The sequence below is a fragment of the Leuciscus leuciscus genome (genome assembly GCF_965113295.1).
Source record: "Leuciscus leuciscus genome assembly, chromosome: 21".
Lineage (NCBI taxonomy): Eukaryota > Metazoa > Chordata > Actinopteri > Cypriniformes > Leuciscidae > Leuciscus > Leuciscus leuciscus.
The window spans coordinates 19,776,274-19,796,639 of NC_138745.1; the positions used below are offsets into that span (position 1 = coordinate 19,776,274).

Consider the following 20,366-nt stretch of genomic DNA (forward strand, 5'->3'; position numbering starts at 1 on the left):
CATATAAAAATTCTCAAGAATATACATTTTTAACGTTAGTCGTTTTTCGTTGTCTAGGACATCTCTACTCTAGCTAACTTCCCTCTTCATGCTTCTCTCTCCTCCACTCCCCGAACCCCCCTTCATGTGACCCCCCAAATCATTCTTGTCGGTTATTGACTGGAACACTGTTTGTTATGTTTCGTGGTCCAGGCTGGGCCAGTTTGTTTTTCTTGCAGTTTGTGGAGCCTGGGCTGTCTACAGAGACCGCGTTTTTTTACAGTGTGTTCAGGGGACAGGAAGGTAGCGGATAGTGAGGAGATTTTTGCTGTATGTGACAAAAAATGTTTTGGCCTAAAAAATGCGTGACATTGCTTAGAGCACCTTATACATCTGATCTACCATCAGCGGCTAACTGGATCATGTTAACTACTCAAAGTCAGACAGAGCTGAAAAAGACAGAAAACTGAACAAACGTCTGCAGTATATGCTCTCATTATGCAAAACATATGAATAATAACTAGTATTACATTACATTTATGCAGAAAAGCTTTAATGCAAAGCAACTGACATGGCATTCGAGGCCTACATTGTTTTTAATCAATTCATGCATTAAACATGGCTCACCACAAAAGAATGATACAATTTTATATATTTGCAAGAATATTTGCTTTATGAAAGAATTTTTTAAGAGAACATTTGGAAATAATTTACACTATACTGCTTTAAAAAGTTTGGGGTCGGTGAGATTTTTAAATGCTTTTGAAAGAAGTCTCTTTATGCGTGACAAGGCTGCATTTATTTAATCAAAATGCAATAAAAACAGTAAAATTGTGACATATTCTTACAACTGAAAGTAACAATTTGCTGTTTTCGTATACAGTGGGTACGGAAAGTATTCAGTTTGTGATATTTCAGTTTTTCTTTTTTAATAAATGTGCAAAAATGTCAACAATTCTGTGTTTTTCTGTCAATATGGGGTGCTGTGTGTACAATAATGAGGAAAAAAACCAAACAAATGATTTTAGCAAATGGCTGCAATATAACAAAGAGTGAAAAATGTAAGGGGGTCTGAATACTTTCCGTACCCACTGTATTTCAAAACATGATGCATTCCTGTGATTCATCAATTTTCACAAATCAAACCCATGACTCTGACCTTGCTAGCGCCATGCTCTGTTTTAGCCACAGGAAAAATAATATTAAATCTCAAGAGAGCATCTGCTTGCTTAACACACAGTCGGTTTACAGTAGCCTACGTCTGAGTGTAGGCTACAAATGAGTTTGTGTTTGGTCAGATGGGTGTAATGATATATTGTCTCTCTCTGATTTGTCCACTCTCTTCCTCCCCCATGTTCATACGCACACGTCCGTTCCCTCCGGCCCTCCTGGCTTCTGAGGGTTTGCGCCGACTCACTCGCTCGCAGCAGATTAGAACAACGTCACAGACAAATGAGCACAGCTGCCTGACCAGCACGCGCTCACAGCACTGTCTGCAGTGATTCTGTCTGCCATCCGTCAAGCTGCAAAGACTATTCAACTCCAATCAATTGCATTCCAATGAGCAAATTTGAATGACTGAGTTCACAAATAATTGGAGCATTATGCTTTTTTTAAGGAGGACAGAAACTAAAACAAGTTAAAGCTGCAGTCCGTAACTTTTTGGGGTTCAAAATTATCCAAAATAAATTTTGAGCAAGTACATAACCAGCCAGTGTTCAAAACTATGTGTTTGCCTTAGCTCGATTCAAATAATGTTTTTAATTCCAGTGGTACCGGTGGATTTCTGCGGGAAATTCGAGCATGTCTTTGCGTCATTACGTCACATCTGTACACATAAAGAAGGTGTCTCGGCTAGTAGGCTATATTGCGTGAGAGGATGTTGGAGGTTGAGATTTATAGCCTTTTCTCACAGCACTTGATATAATTCAACTTATCAATTTGATGGCGGATCCAGAAAGGTTCAAACAACAATTGACAATTGGAGATTCACCCATAGTAAAATGCAAAAGACTTCGGAGTTCGGAGTGGCTACAGAAAAAAAAAGACTGCAACCGGGCCCATTGGAAAACAAGGAAACATATCGGAAGGGCTTTTAAAAGGTAAAAATTTGATTATATTTCACAGATATGCAGGGTGCGATTTGCCGGGGGGGATGCGTGGGATTTCCCCCTTTCTGGTCAATGTATCCCTGCCTCTGCTTAATTATTTTTATCCCCGGTGGGGATAAATTTATCCCCCCCTCAAAGTGATCAGTGCTACTACACTAGTGGCGAGGCGGATCACAAAACTTATCACGGATCCGTGGTTTGATTAAAATCCTTTTTATTTTAAAATGCGCTACTTTGACTGGCTCCGCAGCCTCTCTGTAACCACCACTCTGCAGACTTGCTCAATGTCCCGCCCACGGCGCTATATGATTGGTTACACCTCACGAGTAATAGCCTATCAACACTTGCGAGACGGTTGCAGGTCTTTTTTTACGCTGCATATGCAGCATATTACTGAAGCGGGAATAAACATCACAATCTGATTATCTGTTTCTATGATGACAAGCAGAGTTAGTGCTGAAGTTGCACATACGGTGTTTTACTCAACTGAGGCTAAGCAAAGGTTTTTTGATTACTCACTCACTCTTGAGTGTCTGGCGTGAGTGATTTCAATGTTAAGTCAATGTAAAGACGCGTTTACGCGCGTCTAGAGGTCCTGCGGCGCGATGCGTGTCGCGCGGCGCGGTAGACGCGAAGCCCGAATGAGGCGAATTGACTTTGTCGGCCCGGCCCGACACATTAACTGTATGTTATGAGCCCGAGCCCAATTTAAACCCAGGGGTGGCGCCAGGGAAGTTGAGATGAAGCAAAGATGAAGTTGACGATCGCCATTTCCGTAGTGAATGCGCATATATGGAGAAATGCATGGATTACATCAGAGTGTTGCCTATTTCTTTTCGTTTTGAATTGTTTCGTTTAAAGACATTTCAAGCGTTCTTTAGATATATTTCTTAATATTCTCTTTGAGGCATACACTTAGTTTCGGTTAATTTATGATGAGATCCGCTCAAGTTATCATGCAGTGCAAGTAACCGCGGCGGCGCCTCTGATTATAGCCTTTGTCTGCTATATTTGCTTCTTATTTATTAAATACACGCAATTCGTTGATGAAAAATTTATTAAAATTAAGATACAATTTATACAGAACGAAATTCACTTTAAAGAAAGGCTTTCTACAAAACAAAACTTAATGAAATAGTCAAAATCATGTCTAACCCACTCCAAGTCTCCCGATATATACTGCACATCCTATCTTACTCGTGCTGCTGTTCACTTTTCATAAATCAACATAGATGGAAAAAAATAACAATAATATTTTAACAAATATGAAACTAAATGAGCTTATTTAATGGCTACAACACATATAGTAGGCCTATACAGACACTCTATTTGTACAAATTGCTGCACATTCATTTACTGCTTCTGAATTTTGCACACATAAGTTGAAAGGCATTTGTTTGTGCATAGTAAAACATATCTGCAACATTTATCAAGTTCACGGATATTGTGCGTGCATTTATTAATTATTATCATAATGAATAATGCAACAAGGACAAATCATGTAAACTGCCTTGTTTGTTTATTCAGAATGAAATGGATCGCAAATGGATCTGAAAGAAGAAACGTAAAAAATAAATAAAATAAAATAAAAATAAAACGTGAAAAATGATGAACACAGAAAATGAACTTTGGATGAACTTTGGATGGCCTAGGAGGAGTAGCCCTAGTAGGCTACAACTCTAATTTAATTCAACAAGGTTTTAGAATATAGAATATTTTTTAAACAAAATAAATATTTTTAAAGATTATTATCCCGGGCCGGTGTGATGCGTGCGAGTGGAGGAGCATGACACGTGACGTGTTGCATTTTGTAACACAAGTGCTGGATCAAGGGCCCGGGTCGGGTCGGGTCAAATTCGGGCTCGGGCAGAGAATCTAAACTCTGATTTATCTGATCCTGTCCATTAGCTTTGATCCATGTACGGCTTTTCAGAATGTCACCAAGTACAAATATTTGTAATAGTATGTAATTTTTCAGCACGAAAACTCTTGTTAGCTAGCTGGGAACAATGAAAAGGGTCCAGAGCAGCAAATGCAGTGAATGAAGTTCTTGTTCTCATGATTTATTTTTATGAATAAAAATGTTTCAAAACATCCCCCCCTCTGTTTTTTTCACAAATCGCACCCTGCAGATATGTATGTTTGTATTTCAAAGAGAAACCGTTCTAGGAACATTAATTTGTTGCTATGACTATTAGAAATTAGACTGCACAGAAATGGAAACTGAACTACTGTAACAGGTAGCCCTAATAAACATTAAATGTTGTCACTCGTTAGATCAGCGCAATTTACTGCAATGCTTTTTTTCCCTTAGTTGGTCAGAACAAAAGTGGATGTTACTTACTTGTTCAGATGACATTTTCCTGTGAAAATTCTTATGTTGGTCTTACTTCCAAAAAGTAGAATCTGTGATTGCGAATGACAGTATCCACACCGGCGCGGCGACTGACAGCCACACATTCTCCTCAAAACATTAATTCATGCGGGCTGTGCCGTGCCGAGGCACAACCCACGTAAAGTTGATAATTCGGTGAATAACTGCAATTGCAGATTTCGAACAGAGATGGCGACAAAGAGGAAAACCTAAATTTATGGTTTAATAAAGTAAAATAAAGCCAGTAGTAAACATAGCTTGATGATACTTTGACGTTTTGTTCTACAACGTACAATGCACACACTCACACCCCAAGCTGTCTTAGTTAAAAAACGTAGGCTACGTTTTAAAAAATGAACATAACTGCATCAAAATTAACGTTTTCACTATGGGTCTGTGTAATTTACATTGTAGAACAAAACGTCAAAGAATAGTCAAGTTATGTTTACCACAGGCTTTATTTTACAAATAAATAAATAAAAACTCCAAAGGAAAAGCGCGAAGGAACCAGCAGCGAATTGGGCGAAATGGCTTCTCGAACAAGAAAAAATAGGGCGGTACTTGATTTAGTAAATTGCTAAATTCAGTCTGTTCATCATATAAAGCGATCATGTCTCTTCAGAAAATGTTGGACTAAACCACTCAATTCATATGGATTCGTTTCACAATCGATCTCTTTATGAATTTTTGAAGCGTCAAAGTGGTAGTTGCGTAGCTGTCAACGGAGGGACAGAAAGCTCTTAAACTTCATCAAAGATCTTCATTTGTGTTCCGAAGATGAACAAAAGTCTTATGGGTTTGCATTGACTTGAGGGTGAGTAATTAATGAAAGAATTTTCATTTCTGAGTGAACAATCCCTTTAAGCCTAATCCCAGAATAAAATGCATTTTTGAGCTGTTTTAACTGAAAGCAGCTTCCGCTGTCATATCTTAAAACATGTCAGTGCCATTGTTTTGTCTCAAGATTAATTTTAACTAAGGCCTACTCCTGCCTTAATCTAAATCCTGTTTGTGAAGCCAGACAGAATAAAGACTGCAGCAACTTTGAGCAGTGCAACAATATTTGCATAATTTCTTTCTGTTCCTTTGCTCACTGATTTAGTCCCCCTTGCCCCTCCCACCCCACTTCATCCCATTGCCTGTTCAAGCACCACCCCCCCATACCCACCCCTGGTGATGTCATCATCCTAGATCACGTTTAGCACATGTGCCTGCAGAAGGGGTCTGTCTGTGACATATTATGCAATTCTATAGAGTTGAAATAATATGATAGATCCGAGGATAATAGAGCAAAAGGAAGAGAAACGATGGAGGTGGGGAGGAGGTTTGGACTGTTAATAATGGAGGGAGAAGGAAGGGTTATACAGGGGTTTACAGTGCCGTCTCATGTGTCAGGCCTTTCATTCCTAATCCTCACTTGGGGCTCAACTCCAGCTGCTTCCTCTTAAACAGGAAGTGGATATCGATGTTTCACAGACATGCTCAATGACCAGTGGACATATGTTTGGACACACGCACACACACAGACACACATCACACATCGACCGCCTGAACAGAGCTCACAATGACTCCAACATTGGGAACAATTACTACCTTTCAATTCAGATCGATTCACCTACTAGAAATATCCTCAACACTTTTGCTTATATCCTCAACAGGGTTACTATTGTTAAAACTATTAAAACTACCACTAAAACCATAAAATAAAAAAACCCACAAACAAACACATTTTCATTATGGAATATAATAAACATGTACTGAAAGCAAACAAACAATATATGTATGTATATACAATATATATTTCAGGCAACATTGAAGTAGGCCTAAAATAACTAAATAAATCTAAACTTTATGTAAAATTTTAACTAAAATGAAAATGAAAACAGAAAATATAAAAAATAAAATCCAAAATATTAACAAAAACTAATAGTATATCAATGATACTAATCATAATAATAATATTCACTTAATATAATATTATTAATCTGACTGCATGACACCATTGTATGAGAACTGAACTGAACTGAGCTGGACGATGACAGCATTGTATTTTTCAGAGTTGATGTATAGATAAATGAACTAATAATAACTAATGATTTTTACAACGGAAGTGAATCAACACTGAACTGACTTCAGCTGGACAATGACACAATTTTCTTCTAGAGCTTCTGTAGCCGAAACAAACTTTATTATTTTCCTGTTATCACTGTAAATAATCTGTATTGTAAAAAGCACTATAGAAATAAAGGTGACTTGACTTGACAAAAATAACACTGCTTTAGACACATTTCTCTAAACTAAGATAGTCTAGTGAATCTGTCAAAACAATCAATAGCCACTAAAGCAGATTTTATTTGTATATGGATTTCACTTATTTTAATTATAATTCTTCAAGTTCACATTCAAAACCAAATTTGCAAATTCAAATGAAATCAGCAGTCCAGAACAGCTCTCTCAACACAGCGTTTACTCTGTCACTGTGAAATTCTGACCTCTACAGGTCACCGACAGGAAAGAATGAATCAACTCTTTATTTTAGTCAACTTCTTTTTCGACACTTTTCAATGAAGTGTGTCCTAATTAAAGGTAACAAGATGTTAAAAAAACACCTGAAATAAAATGTAAAAATGAAACAATAATTTATGTTATGACCTAAGAATAAATTATGAGCTCGTGCTTTTTCATGGGTTTCCTCATCAATTAAAAATGCTTCTAAACCAGATACAGTCAAACAAACATATAAATCTATAAGGAAGAGCATATTCATGTTACAAGCATACCATTCAACAAGTAACCATTTACCATACTCATACAAACCAGTTTACAGTCAGAACGTCACCCCTTACTGCATATTTGATTATGAAAATTCATTCAAACCAATATGAAAATCGTATCGTTGCTTGTTTAGCTCTCTCAACAGAAACGGTGAAGGATATGTGAATATTATCTGAACGATTGGATGTCATTTACTGTGAAGCTTTCTGCAATATTTTATGATTATTCATTTTATTTTTGTTATTTATGTCATCTGATATTATCACTGACATTCACACCAATATGAGGATGAAGGCATAAGGAGTTATGGGGAAATATTCAAAGACAGCAAAATGCTCCAGCATACGGAGAACTGCTGAAGAAGGACTGAGAGAGGAATAAAAAAAAAAACGGCTTCAACATTTCCAGGACTGGAGCTGGACTGTGACTCGCCAAACAAACACAATATCCTATTGCCTACAGGTAATGTGATGTGCCCAACATTTAGATATTAAACCGTTTACATGATCAATGTTTTTTATTTATCATTTAAATGTGCTTATGTCCATCAGAAACAGAGCCTGATACACTGAAAACTGAACATGAAATATATAAAGACTTAAGATGCAAAAGCCTCTAAGTGCCATCTGAAAATTTCTTCTAAAATGAGCATTTTTATCAAGCTCGTATATTTAAGCTCAGTAATTTCACTTTAATGACAATTAATAGGTCATTTTCATTGCCATTAAAGTGAAATAACTGAACATAAATATACAAGCTTGATAAAAATGATCATTCTAGAAGAAAATTTCAGATGGCACTTAGAGGCTTTTGCATCTGAAGTCTTCACATATACATACTGTTTGTACAATGTAATGACGCACACAAATGCCTAAACACCTTGTTGCTTTACAAAAAAAGTGAAAATCTACATCAATATCTAATCTTTTTTTTTATTTTTTTTATGCTTTTGGTTTGTTTAAAATTCAGTGCAACATGTAAACAATATAGATATTCACTTTCACAATCCTGGCATATTTAAGTAACAGATTTCGTAAAAATGTGTATTTGACAATTTCATTACAAAATGTTCTAATTTCTTCAAAGAAAAAAAAAAAGTCTGTCTTCTGCAGGTTAAAGGGACATTGACATGTCCGGTAAGCATGATTGTGATCAACAGAACGTCAATTGACTAAAAATAGCAACAGTGTATTACATAGAAGATCAAAATGTTGATTGCATATTTTTGGCCTTTACTGTACATTCTTGAGCAGCAGTGACGTGAAGGCAATGATGAGAAAGCCTGGGTTGCTTCAGAAATGATCTATATCCCACAACCTCAAAGAATTCAATGGAATTTGGTCAATGGAATCACTTTAAGAAGTCTTGTAGGCTGTATGTGTGTAGTTAAAGATATATTTAAGTGAACTATCACTACCACACCGGCGGAGACAGCAATATTTAACAAATCAGAGGTTATATTTTTTACATTTTAGTATTAATATTAATATTAAAGTTTGAAAATGAATTTCTGAATTGATTATTAGCGCTGCACGATCAATCGATTTATATCACTATGTGCGATGTCAAGTATGGTAGTTGATCTGTACGGACAAGGCACCAAGGTTCGAAATGCACGTGATTCTTGGGTTAATTCCAAAGTTTAACCATCATAGTGTGAAAGTTTATCATTTGCACATGGTTTAGGTCCATTCAAGCAATTTAAAACCATTCATGCAAGAAGACATGAAATAAAACTCATTTCGGAACTCAGAATTCGGTATTCCTCCGCCTCTATTTCTGCTTGAACGGACAAATACACGCAAAATAATATTAAAATACCCGTCTCAGCAAGTATCCTCGTAAACACAGTCACATATGACTTACGTGAACGGAAACAAATGAGAAAGAAAACGGATGCGTATCAATATATTGGATTAAGAGCTTTAGCTCTTAAAGTGACAGCAGCCTAATAAACCTGCTGCTGTCTGTCACTAATGTTAATCAAATAACAAAATACAAAAAGAAAATCACTTTTGTTGCATTAAAGGTATAGCGGAGGATGTTTTACTTCCTGGTGGGTAACCTATACTATTGGTCCTCCTAATTGTCAATCATTCTGGTGAATCAATCAAACTTTTCAAAAAGTGGAGAGGGCGGGTCTTATCTAAAATTTGGAAAGATCCTCCGCTATACCTTTAACAAAGATTAATTGTTTAATTAATACAGTGAAGACTATGCAGTGTTATTTTACATTTGATTCTTCAATGAATACTGTTAGAATTAACTGAAAAACTTAAAGCACTGTTTATTTCATTTGTATCTTTGTTCTATTGCATTTATCTCATGGTTGTACTTTGTTTTTTATTTTCTACACAGACGCACTCCCCTACAAAATCACCTCAATCATTAATTCTTTCCATATAGAGATTTTCCAATTATCTGGTGAAACTGTTTTCAAATCGTAATATATATATAGCAGAAAAACTATATCGCAATGTCAGTTTTTTTTCAAATATCGTGCAGCCCTAGTAATTACTCATAAAATGCAATATGATCTTAAAGACAAACGCAATCTGACTTACTAATACACCAGACAGACATTGGGTGATTATTCACAATACAGGGTGGAGAAAATAAGTGAACCAAAAGTAACCTCCAAAAGGTAAATTAGAGTAAATTAAGGAGATGAGATTGGAAGTGTTGGTCACGCAGGTGCCCCGCCATTTAAATAAAGGCACAAAAAAAGGTTACTAATAAATCTGTTCTCAAGAAAGATTGGCTAGTGCTTAACACAGAACCCTAAAACACAAAGCTACAAAAGCTTTTCTAAAGACCTGGGAGTTCATAAATCCCTGTCAACAAATGTGGAAAATTCTGGACTGTTGCTTCTCTCCCCAGGAGTGGGAATCCTGAAAAGATCACTAAGAACATAATGAACAATCCTGAAAGAGGTGAGAAAGAATCCAAGGACAACAGCAAAAGACCTTCATAAACTCTACAAACTGCTATAGTCATTGTTCATGTGTCCAACATCAGAAAAAACACTGAACAAAAAATGGTTTATGAAAGGACAACACATAGGAAACCACTGCAGTCTAAAGCAGGTGTGTCTCAAGTTTGGCACCTGGATATTCCATAATGCTTCTGGGAAAATGTTCTTTGGACTTCTGAGATGAAAGCTGAACTTTTTTTAGAGGAAAAAAGTATTTGGTGGAGGATTTTCTGCTGAAGAAGGATCCTCAAGTTCCTAAATTCAAGGGTTCACTTTCTTAACAATTGTGTTAATAGTATAGTCATATTGTGTTTGTCAACAAGCGTGACTTAAATTAAAATCAGACACATTTTTTTTTTTTTCGAGTAAACAATGCAGAAATCCAGATCATTTTAAATGGCTTGCTAACCTATTATTGCGGCTGCAAATCCACAGAAGGCTGCAAATGATGAACTGTTGGACTCTGTGGTCGTTCTCTTATGTCAAAATGTAAATATGTACAAATTAGATTGTAAAAAAGATGTAATTTGGCCTGCAGGGAGGCAATACTATGACCGCAGTGCTGCCACAGGGCTCTGAACAGGATGAAGAAACCACAGACCTGTGGAACATCCTCTTCAGACGACAACACCTCCAAAACCGGCTTCAGTTTCTACAGGAGATCCAAAAGAAGAACTCCAAAATAGAAGGTAACTCTTTAGAAAGAATGTTGATGATGAAGAAACGACTGACCATTAAATAATAACAATAAATTGGACCTTGATTAGTTTGATCAATGGGAACATTACTGGAGGTATTCAGAATAGGGATCAACATGTGGCTTTTTCCCTGCGCAATAAAACATGCAAACAATGGAGTGCAATTACTCGTTCTCTCTTAATACTAAAGGAGCTGCACCTTTGCCAGGAAATGAGCATTCAAATCGCAATGAATTCACCCTTGTCATTCATCTTCACTTACATTTGACTAGTTAGTAAAAACAATAATTTGGTTGTTTTTTTTGCTTTTAGGAAACCTTGCAAACGAAGAGGGCCCTTCAGAACTGGACAAAATAGAGGAGGAGCTGAAGTTACTGGAGCTAAAACAGAAGGATCTTGTTCGGAAAAAAAGCCAATCTTTAACAACACAATTAACAGACAATGGCATGTGTCTCTAGATGATTCAAAATAAAGTAAAAAACAGAAAGGCAGAAACAAGCTTGTGCAAAATCTCATGATTTCTTATATTCATGTACATATTCAGAACATTGGACATTTTAATGAAACAATATGCTTTAAAGGGGTTAGTTCACCCAAAAATGAAAATTCTGTCAGTAATTACTCACCCTCATGTTGTAGTTCAAACCCTGTAAGACTTTCGTTCATCTTCAGAACACAAATGAAGATATTTTTGATGAAATCTGAGAGCTGTCTCACTCCTCCATAGGCTGCTATGGGATCGAAACTTGCCGGCCCAGAAAAGTTAGTAAAGACATTGTTAAAATAGTCCAAGTGACTACAGTGGCTCAACCATAAGTTTATCAAGTGACGAGAATACTTTTTGTAAAAAAAAAAAAAAAAAAAAAAAAAAACTTTATTCAACTATTCATTTTATATCAGAGTGAGAGTTCAGTGCCTCAGAGCGATTCACGTAGTGTAACAGCGCAGCGCTTCTGTGTTGTATATCACACGCATCACACACATGACCAGCGTCGGCCAATAGTGAGCCTACGTTCTGACGTACAACCCAGAAGCGCTGCGCTGTTAAACTACTCAGAGGCCCACACAGAAGAAAATGAATAGTTGAATAAAGTCGTTATTTTAGGGGTTTTTTTGCGCACAAAAAGTATTCTCGTCGCTTGATAAACTTATGGTTGAGCCACTGTAGTCACTTGGACTATTTTAACGATGTCTTTACTAACTTTTCTGGGCCGGCAAGTTTCGATCCCATAGAAGCCTATGGAGGAGTGAGACAGCTCTCAGATTTCATCAAAAATATCTTAATTTGTGTTCCGAAGATGAACGAAAGTTTCACAGGGTTGGAACAACATGAGGGTGAGTAATAACTGACAGAATTTTCATTTTTGGGTGAACTAACCCTTTAAGAAAAAAAAAAAAAAATAGGTACACTAGATACACAAAAAGCATTATGTTTTGTAATACTATTTCTTTTATGGATCATTTCCAGTCATTAGTATGCAAATGTAACGTTATTTATCTTGTGTTATCTTGTATGTTATACTCTCTGTGACAGATTCGATTCAGACTCCAGTCCAAGGACTCTATATTCTTCCCATTTCTCCAAAAGAAATTATGTCTCCTATCATTGCTCTGCAAATGGAAAAAACAGGTAAAATAATATGCTGCAAATGTAACATTAATTATTTTGTATGATATACTCAATATGTCAGATGGAAATCTCCAAAATCCACAAACTACATTCTTACCATTTCACCAACAGGAACTATTTCCTCTATCAATGCTCTGCAAGAAGAAAACACAGGTAAGATAATACATTTATGTCGCACAATCTTCACAACTGACATGTTGCAGGGCAAATACCTCTTGACAAATGTCTTGGATTAAGATGGCCATAGAATTTGTTTGCATATGATTAATTAACAAAATGAACGTGTTTCGCCTTCCCAGAGACTGCAATAAACCTTGACGATGTCACCATGGCCCCTGCCAAAGTGAAATGCCCTTCTTGTCATAAGACTGTCACCACTGAGATTCGCTATAAAGTGGGCAGCAATGCCTTCCTCTTTTGCTGTCTCTTATCTGTGGTGGGGTGAGTATCTACTCTACAATGAAGAATCAATCCCTGACCGAGCAAGAGCGCTGTTCTTCCGAATATAGCAAGTAATAACAGTCGTGTTGATATTCAGACTAACAACACGATTGCGAATGTAATATAGTTTTAATGTAAGGTAATAACTCACGTTTTATTCAGTTTTGCCAGTTCATGTCTATTTTTGCTCCGTCAATGGAAATAGTCAGACAGGGGAAAAAACACAGCAGAAGTAAACGTTGTGCATCACATCGCCGACGCAGAGCAACATAAACAGGCTGAATTAATGTTTTTATCCAAATCAAGTGGGTGATTCAACGACTCACTCAAAGACAGTCACTTAAAGGAATAGTTCAACCAAAAATGAAAAGTCTGTCATAATTCCCTCATGTTGTTCCAAACCTATATGACTTACTTTCTTCTGTGGAACACAAAATATATTGTTTTATTTTTTTTATTTTTTTTTAACTGGGTAGCTAAACAGTTTTTTAAAAAACAGTCAATTCTTAAAATAATGTTTCACAGAATGAAGATATTCAAAGAGATTTGTAAAGACATGAGGGTGAGTAAATGAGGACAGAATGTTCATTTTTTTTCACTATCCCTTTAATTTGTTGCTGAATGAATCAGTTTTTCTTGGACAAATCGATTTGATGAATGATTCAAAGACTCATTTTATGTATCAATGTAACCAGCAGAAAGAATCATGAAAAATCCCCATCACTGATGATGAACAGACTGACAGTCGGTCTGGAATGCAAACACAGACAAGCAGAGTGATACAAAGTAAAATATCAGTGAGGTTTCTAAAGCTATCGAAGCCTTGTTTACTGTAATAACATGACTTTTGCAGTTTGATACAAGCTCCGAATACTGATGATCTGGCTCCGAACCAGTAGTTCAAAACTAACTGGGTGAATCTGATTCAAGAGCCAGTACTCTTGTTGTTATTCCTCACATGTACATGTTGTTTTGTTCATTATTCAATGAGTTCCTCTCTAGTGAATCTGCTAAGCAGGCAATTTAACAAAATTTCTAAAAGGCCAGAATAGTAAAGAACATTTTCACTGTCATTTTTTTGTTTCTGGCACAGGTGTCTGGCCGGATGTTGCCTGATCCCCTTCTGTATGGATCGCTTCAAAGATGTCGCCCACATGTGTCCGTCCTGCCACAAAGACATCTGTGCAGTACATAGGCTTTGAGCATAATGTTCCTGATCTGCGATACCGTGACTGTAAAGACATCAGAAGAGCCGGAGCACAAGACACTGTCAGGGCTGTTTGAGCCTGTTTTTCAGAGAAAGGGATTTTTATATCTATTCTATTGACAGAATTGTTCGGGAAGTCAATGTAGGCTTTGAACTATATACAAATGAATTAAACCGTAGTCAAGCAATTAATAACTGTGCTAATGGCCACCAGTCATTTGTATTAACCTCTTCCAATAGACATGCTTTTAGGGTGATATAGTCAGTCATGAGTAGTCATGGAAGAAGTACACAAATCGTGTAGCATATTGGCTCATTTTGAGTCAGGTATGACCAAATCAATGGTTTGTTTAACCACTCAAGACTCATTCCTAAAAGATTGAAAGAGTTGTTTGCTATTATATAGTTGAATGGGTTAAACTTAGTGTGAATCGCTTTAACCAGTTGAAAATATTAATTAATCAATTGAACATAATTATCATGCCTTGGTCTTTATTTCTTCATTTCATTTTTTTGAAATGTACTGCATTAAAAGTTTCCCCAAAATTAAAATACTCCTAAAGTACCAATATTTGAAATATATACAGGCATGAACAATGTGGACAGTAACAATGATCTGGATAACAATCCAAGCCCTTGAGACATTAGATGTTTATCAACCTAATGTCTTTTTTAACAGCATAATATATTCAAATTGAAATGGTCAGGTTATTCTCTTAATATATCACTAGTTTTCATTTATGTAATAGTCAGCTAAATGAGCCTTAAGGACAGTTATAGGAAATATATTGTATTAAATGTCACTATTTTTGTACATGAAACTTTCTCAATACATCAAGGAAGACCCTAAGAGTCCAATTACAATTTGAAAAGATGCATCATAGCCTATATATTCAGAATAGAAAAACATATCTTGTGGCAAATAAACAATAACAGACACAGTTTCTGCATGTCATTCCTCTGATATATTTAAGAGACTCTAAAACATCCTTTATGACAGTATTTTCACAATACATACATTTTCATTGACACGTGATGGCGTATATACTCATATCTTTAAAACGATTCACAAAATATAGCTCATGGATGCGCCAGACATGTATAAAAATATGTATTACATCCATTAAAATATATACACAATGTGCAAAACATATGGCATACAAATGATGATTGATCTCCCGCTTTGGAGGATGTTCAAATGCGGCGGGAAATATCGCCCAGTGTCATCACCACTGATACATAATATACATTTAATATTTGATAAAGAGCATGACATATAGATGAGTCCAGCAGACGTTGTTGCAAATGAGGAATTAGGAATCCTAAATCTACATGAAGCTTGACAGGAGCTGAGCTTTGACATCCTAAATGGCAAAAACACAAGCCACGGGTTTCTAGATCTCAGCCACAACCATGCAAATAGATGGTGTGAAACTGAAGTGATGCTCTGACATCTCCTCTACTGCATATACTGTATACAATACAGCACTGTATATAAAATGCAAGTTATTGCTTTACTCTCCAACTGCACTATTAAACAGAAGAAGGGACACTTGTATTGACTTCATCTCTAACCTTTTTACAATCAACTAAATTCAATAAAGATTCTCCAAGAAGAAAATTCTCCAAGAAAAATCGAAAACCACCTACAATAACCTAAAAAAGTTTGGGATCAGTAAGATTTTTCAATGTTTTTCAAAGAGGTTTCCTCTGCTCAAAGGAGCTGCATTTATTTGATCAGCCTTTACTGTAATAATATTTCACAATATTACTATTTTAAATCACTTTAAATAACCCATGATGGCAAAGCTGAATTTTCAGCAGCATTACTCCAGTCTTCAGTGTCACCGATCCTTCAGAATATGCTAATAATTCTAATATGTTGATTTGGCATTATCATCAAAGTTAAAAACAGTTGTGCTGATTAATAATTTTGAGGAAACCTTGATACATTTTTTCAGGATTTTTTGATGAGCAGAAAGTTCAAAAGAACAGCATTTATTTGAAATATTTTGTAACATTGTAAATGTCTTATACTGTAACTTTTGATCAATTTAATGCATCCTTGCTGAATTAAGGTATTCATTTCTATAAAGAAAAACTGACCCCAAACTTACGAAGGTATACATGAAGTGGCATAGTACGATATTTGGCCTCTTTGGTCGTTCGAACCGTTAAGTTTTAATCCCACAGAAGCTCTAAAACACAAGAGGCATCACATGATGGAAACCTAAGTCAGTGTATCTTATTCTTTCTCCTTCACTTGCTTGTCAGAATAATAGTATGATAGGGTACATAAAAATTGCATCAGGCTGCATTATAACAGCAGTCAGTAATGCCAAAAACGCCTCTGAACAGTCAGACAAATGCATTATTCCTTATCGGACTACATTTGTCCCCATAGCTATAGCAGTGAATGATTATACTAGTTGAGACTAGTATTTGGCATTTTTTCGTCCCTGGAGAGGCCACAATTTGGACAGTATGCAGAGCAAACAGTACAAAGCCTTAAAAACAAAGCAGATGGACATCGAAAATCGTCCGACTTCTGAGCAGACAACGCGTAAAACTGAAGCTTTTTCTTTTCTAAAAGCTCCTCTGTGATGAGCAGTTCATCACCGCGGCAGGAAAGTGCTTATATACAAATAACATGTATAACTAAAACCCCCTTTGGATCAAATAAAAACTCGCTTCACATCTGAGAGAGGCGAGTTCAAAGCCAGTGGACACGTATTGCCTCGCTGAATGGAGAGGAGTCACGTCAGAGCAGGATATATACATGAATAAAAAGATTTTTCCAAAGAAAAGCATAGATACAATCAGAAAGGGCTAAACAGAAGAAAAACAAGAGGAAGTTTCAATTTGATTATTCACATGCTGCCAAGATATTTGCATATATACATAATGTTGTTCGTTTACACAGATATTTCATTTGGATGGTCTTATTTGGAACAGGATAACAAGCAGTAAAACAGACAGAGACACTCCAGCATACAAACACATGCACACACACAGATATTTACTACAAGAACCTGACAAAACAAAACCTGAAAGCAGACAAAATCTGGATCGTTCTCAGATTCCCTCAACAAACGAATTATTAAGCTGCCAGTGACATTTAACATGGTTTGCTTGTGAAACAACCCCAGAGAGCTTTGCATTTTCAAAACTCCAAGTACAGGAGGAATAAACAGTATGTTCATACACAACAAATAGTGAAATCATTGTATTTAGTGTCAGTTGTCACTTCTGTTGGCTTAATTTACATTTCTAAAAGCAGTCTCTCTAACGGAACTTTGTTCGATGGCATCAAGAATAAGCAAATAATAACGCAAAATATAGTGACCACTGTGCGAACCGAACTGAGAAAAGTGTGGGATAAAACAGGAACTTCCTTACAGTATGATGCACCTAAAATCAATTGAGTTCAACACACACACACACATTCCACTGAAGTGACGAACAATCACACACAGACACACTTCACATACAAACAAATAAGGTGTTGCACATCCAATAAGTCAGACGTGGCAGCTTTTCTTTTTTTTATACAAATATTTGTTCTCATAGATTATTTACATAAAATTTGATTGATTTCAGACTGTTTAACAACAGTATATAACTCATCGCCTGTTAATCAAAATCGGACGTTGTTTTTTGTTGTTTTTTGGCTGAAATTGAGAGATGATCTATGACAAATTAAGTCTTCAAAATAAGTTTTCATGTGTCTAGGACTGAAGAAATTAATCTTACTGCGATTCTCAATCCATATCAAGCCAAATGTTCTTTGCAAACTCATTCAAGATGGGCCATTTATGCTTAAGGAAAATCTGCAATTCCAGCTACATAAATCGTGAATCGATTTATCTGGTCTGCAGTCAATCATCCTTCAAACAATGTGATTGTCTTTAAAATTAAATCCCCAAAAGATATATATATATACACTGTATATTAAATAGATCTTCTCCATCAAACTACACGACCGTTCAAACATTTAGGGTAATTTTTGGTGTTTTAAAACAAGGCTACATTTATTTGATCAAAAATACAGTAAAAAAAAGTAATATTGTGATTTTCTTTTCATGTCAATATAGTTTATAGTTCTAGTAATATATTTTAAAATGTAATTTATTATATTTAGCTGAATTTTCAGCAGTGATTACTCCAGTCTTCAGTGTCACATACTTCAGATATTATTCTAATATGGTGACTTGATGCATAATAACTTATTATTAACTTATTATCATCAATGTTGAAAACAGTTATCCTGCTTAGTATTTTTGTGGAAATTGTGATATATAACAATTTTTTTTTCAGGATTCTTTTATGAATAGAAAGTTCAAAAGAACAGCATTTTTTTTAAAATAGAAATTACTTGCAATATTATAAACGTCTTTGTCACTTCTGATCAATTTAATGCATCCTTGCTGAATCTTTTTTTTTTTTTTTTGAACGGTAGTGTATCTGCCACCAAATCTTTCCGTCAGCGCTGAAAAATGGGCATTGTTAATAATAATGGCATTGTTGATCAAGGTCATTTTCAATTTTGTGCAAACAAAGCAAAGTCTACTGTAATTCCACTATGTCTGGAATCCACTGCCTTCCCTTCCCTTCCTTATAACTAGCCATATTTATAGACTGACCGCAACCAATCTGATGTCAATGGCACATGAATAAAAATCTAAACAAATTAGCAATACAGCAGAATTCAATCTGCCTGAAAGCAGCTCCCTCTCAGTATGGCACAGCAAAGAGAGCACATTCAGGACCTAGCCAGCAATACCCACAAGGCTCTTGTGTCTATTCGGATCAAACAAGAGCGTTAATGTGAACGAGACCAGATGGTGAACATAGAACCAGCATAAGTGAAGTGTACAGCTGAGCTGCAGTCTAGTCACATGAAGCTGCCAGATGTGAACCACTGCCACAAAGATGATCCCTACTTCCCCTACTGTACGCCCCAAAGACAAACGGCTTGTTGTGCGAGTGAAAGCATAATCGTGTCTGAAGCCATTCCTCTCAGTCCCAGTGCAGCTGCAGATCATGAGTGTCCAGGAATTCAGAGGTGATGCCCAGTGGGTTGAGTCCACCTATGGACCCGGGCATAGTGATGTCCAGCCACTCCATGTTGTCCAGGCAGGTGTCTTGGAGACTAAAGGACAGGGCGGAGGAGGAAGGCGGAGGCGGGTCGGTGAAACCCAGCTCACAAGTGTCCATTGGGGAGTTTGGCTGCTCCAGCATCTGGTTTTGCAGCTCCTCTAACAGGCCCAAAGTCCTCTGCTCCGGCTCTGTGTCCCCAACCAGCGTGCCCTCCAGCAAAGCCTCCAACTGGTTGTCGGAGTCCAGGGAGGCGAGGCTGGGCAGGGGTTCCACCATGAGCGCCGGAGGGGGTGCCATCTGCACCTGGGCGGGCGGTCGGGACAGGGCGGTGTTGATAGGCAGGGTGGTGATGTTGGCCGTGACGGGCATCATCTTAGGCACAGATGGGTCCTGTTGACTAAAGGGAGTAATCTCTGCAGAAAACAAAATGGGGTGGAACAAGAATGTTGACATTTTAATATATATTTTTTTTTTTTTTTTACAAATAATTATGTTTAATAGATAATCTCCATCAAACCATTGAAAAGTTTCAGTTCAGTAAGATTTCAAAATGTTTTGATAACACTTTACAATAAGGTTCATTAGTTAACATTATTTAATGTATTAACTAACAAGAACTAACAATGAGCAATACATTTGTAACAGTATTTTTTTTGTTAATGTTTGTTAATAAAAATACAGCTCTTCATTGTTTGTTCATGTCAGTTCACAGTGCATTAATGTTAACAAATACAACCTTTGATTTGAATAACGTATTAGTATATGTTGAAATTAATATGAACTAAGATGAATAAATTCTGAAGAAGTTGTTCATTCTTAGTTCATGTTAACTAATGTAGTTAACTAATATTAACTAATGAACCTTGTTGTAAAGTGTTACCAACGTTTTTGAAAGGAGTCAATGCTTTTTGCCAAGGCTGCATTTATTTGACCAAAAATACAAGAAAACTGTAGTTCTTTAAAATACCTATAGTTTAAAATATCTGTTTTCTATTTTAATATAGTTTTTGGCAGTGATGGCAAAGCTGAATTTTTAAGCAGCCATTACTTCAGTCTTCAGTGACACATGATCCTTTA

General features: G+C 36.4%; 2 protein-coding genes across 4 annotated transcripts in view; one reads left to right on the top strand and one right to left on the bottom strand.

Annotated features, from left to right (window-relative positions):
• Positions 1-6,526: 6,526 nt before the first annotated feature.
• LOC309485845 (LITAF domain-containing protein) lies at positions 6,527-18,117 on the top strand. The gene is made up of 6 exons (XM_082152903.1): positions 6,527-7,701; positions 10,752-10,902; positions 11,224-12,541; positions 12,653-12,694; positions 12,841-12,982; positions 14,076-18,117. The coding sequence occupies exons 3-6, from the start codon at positions 12,505-12,507 to the stop codon at positions 14,182-14,184; spliced, it is 330 nt and encodes a 109-aa protein (XP_082009029.1). The 5' UTR covers positions 6,527-7,701; positions 10,752-10,902; positions 11,224-12,504; the 3' UTR covers positions 14,185-18,117.
• The window catches only part of mrtfba (myocardin related transcription factor Ba), a 32,266-nt gene continuing 27,031 nt past the window's right edge, over positions 15,132-20,366 (bottom strand). For all 3 annotated transcript variants that reach the window (XM_082152702.1, XM_082152703.1, XM_082152701.1), the window contains one exon: positions 15,132-19,702. In XM_082152702.1, the coding sequence (XP_082008828.1) occupies positions 19,209-19,702 (494 nt within the window). In that variant the 3' untranslated portion in view covers positions 15,132-19,208. The remainder of the gene's footprint in view (positions 19,703-20,366) is intronic.

Excerpts from the sequence above, each read along its gene's own strand:
- LOC309485845 (XM_082152903.1), top strand. The coding sequence starts at position 12,505 with ATGTCTCCTATCATTGCTCTGCAAATGGAAAAAACAG. Across the intron at positions 12,542-12,652 it reads TCTGCAAATGGAAAAAACAG|GAACTATTTCCTCTATCAAT; the intron begins GTAAAATAATAT and ends TTTCACCAACAG. Across the intron at positions 12,983-14,075 it reads TGTCTCTTATCTGTGGTGGG|GTGTCTGGCCGGATGTTGCC; the intron begins GTGAGTATCTAC and ends TTTCTGGCACAG.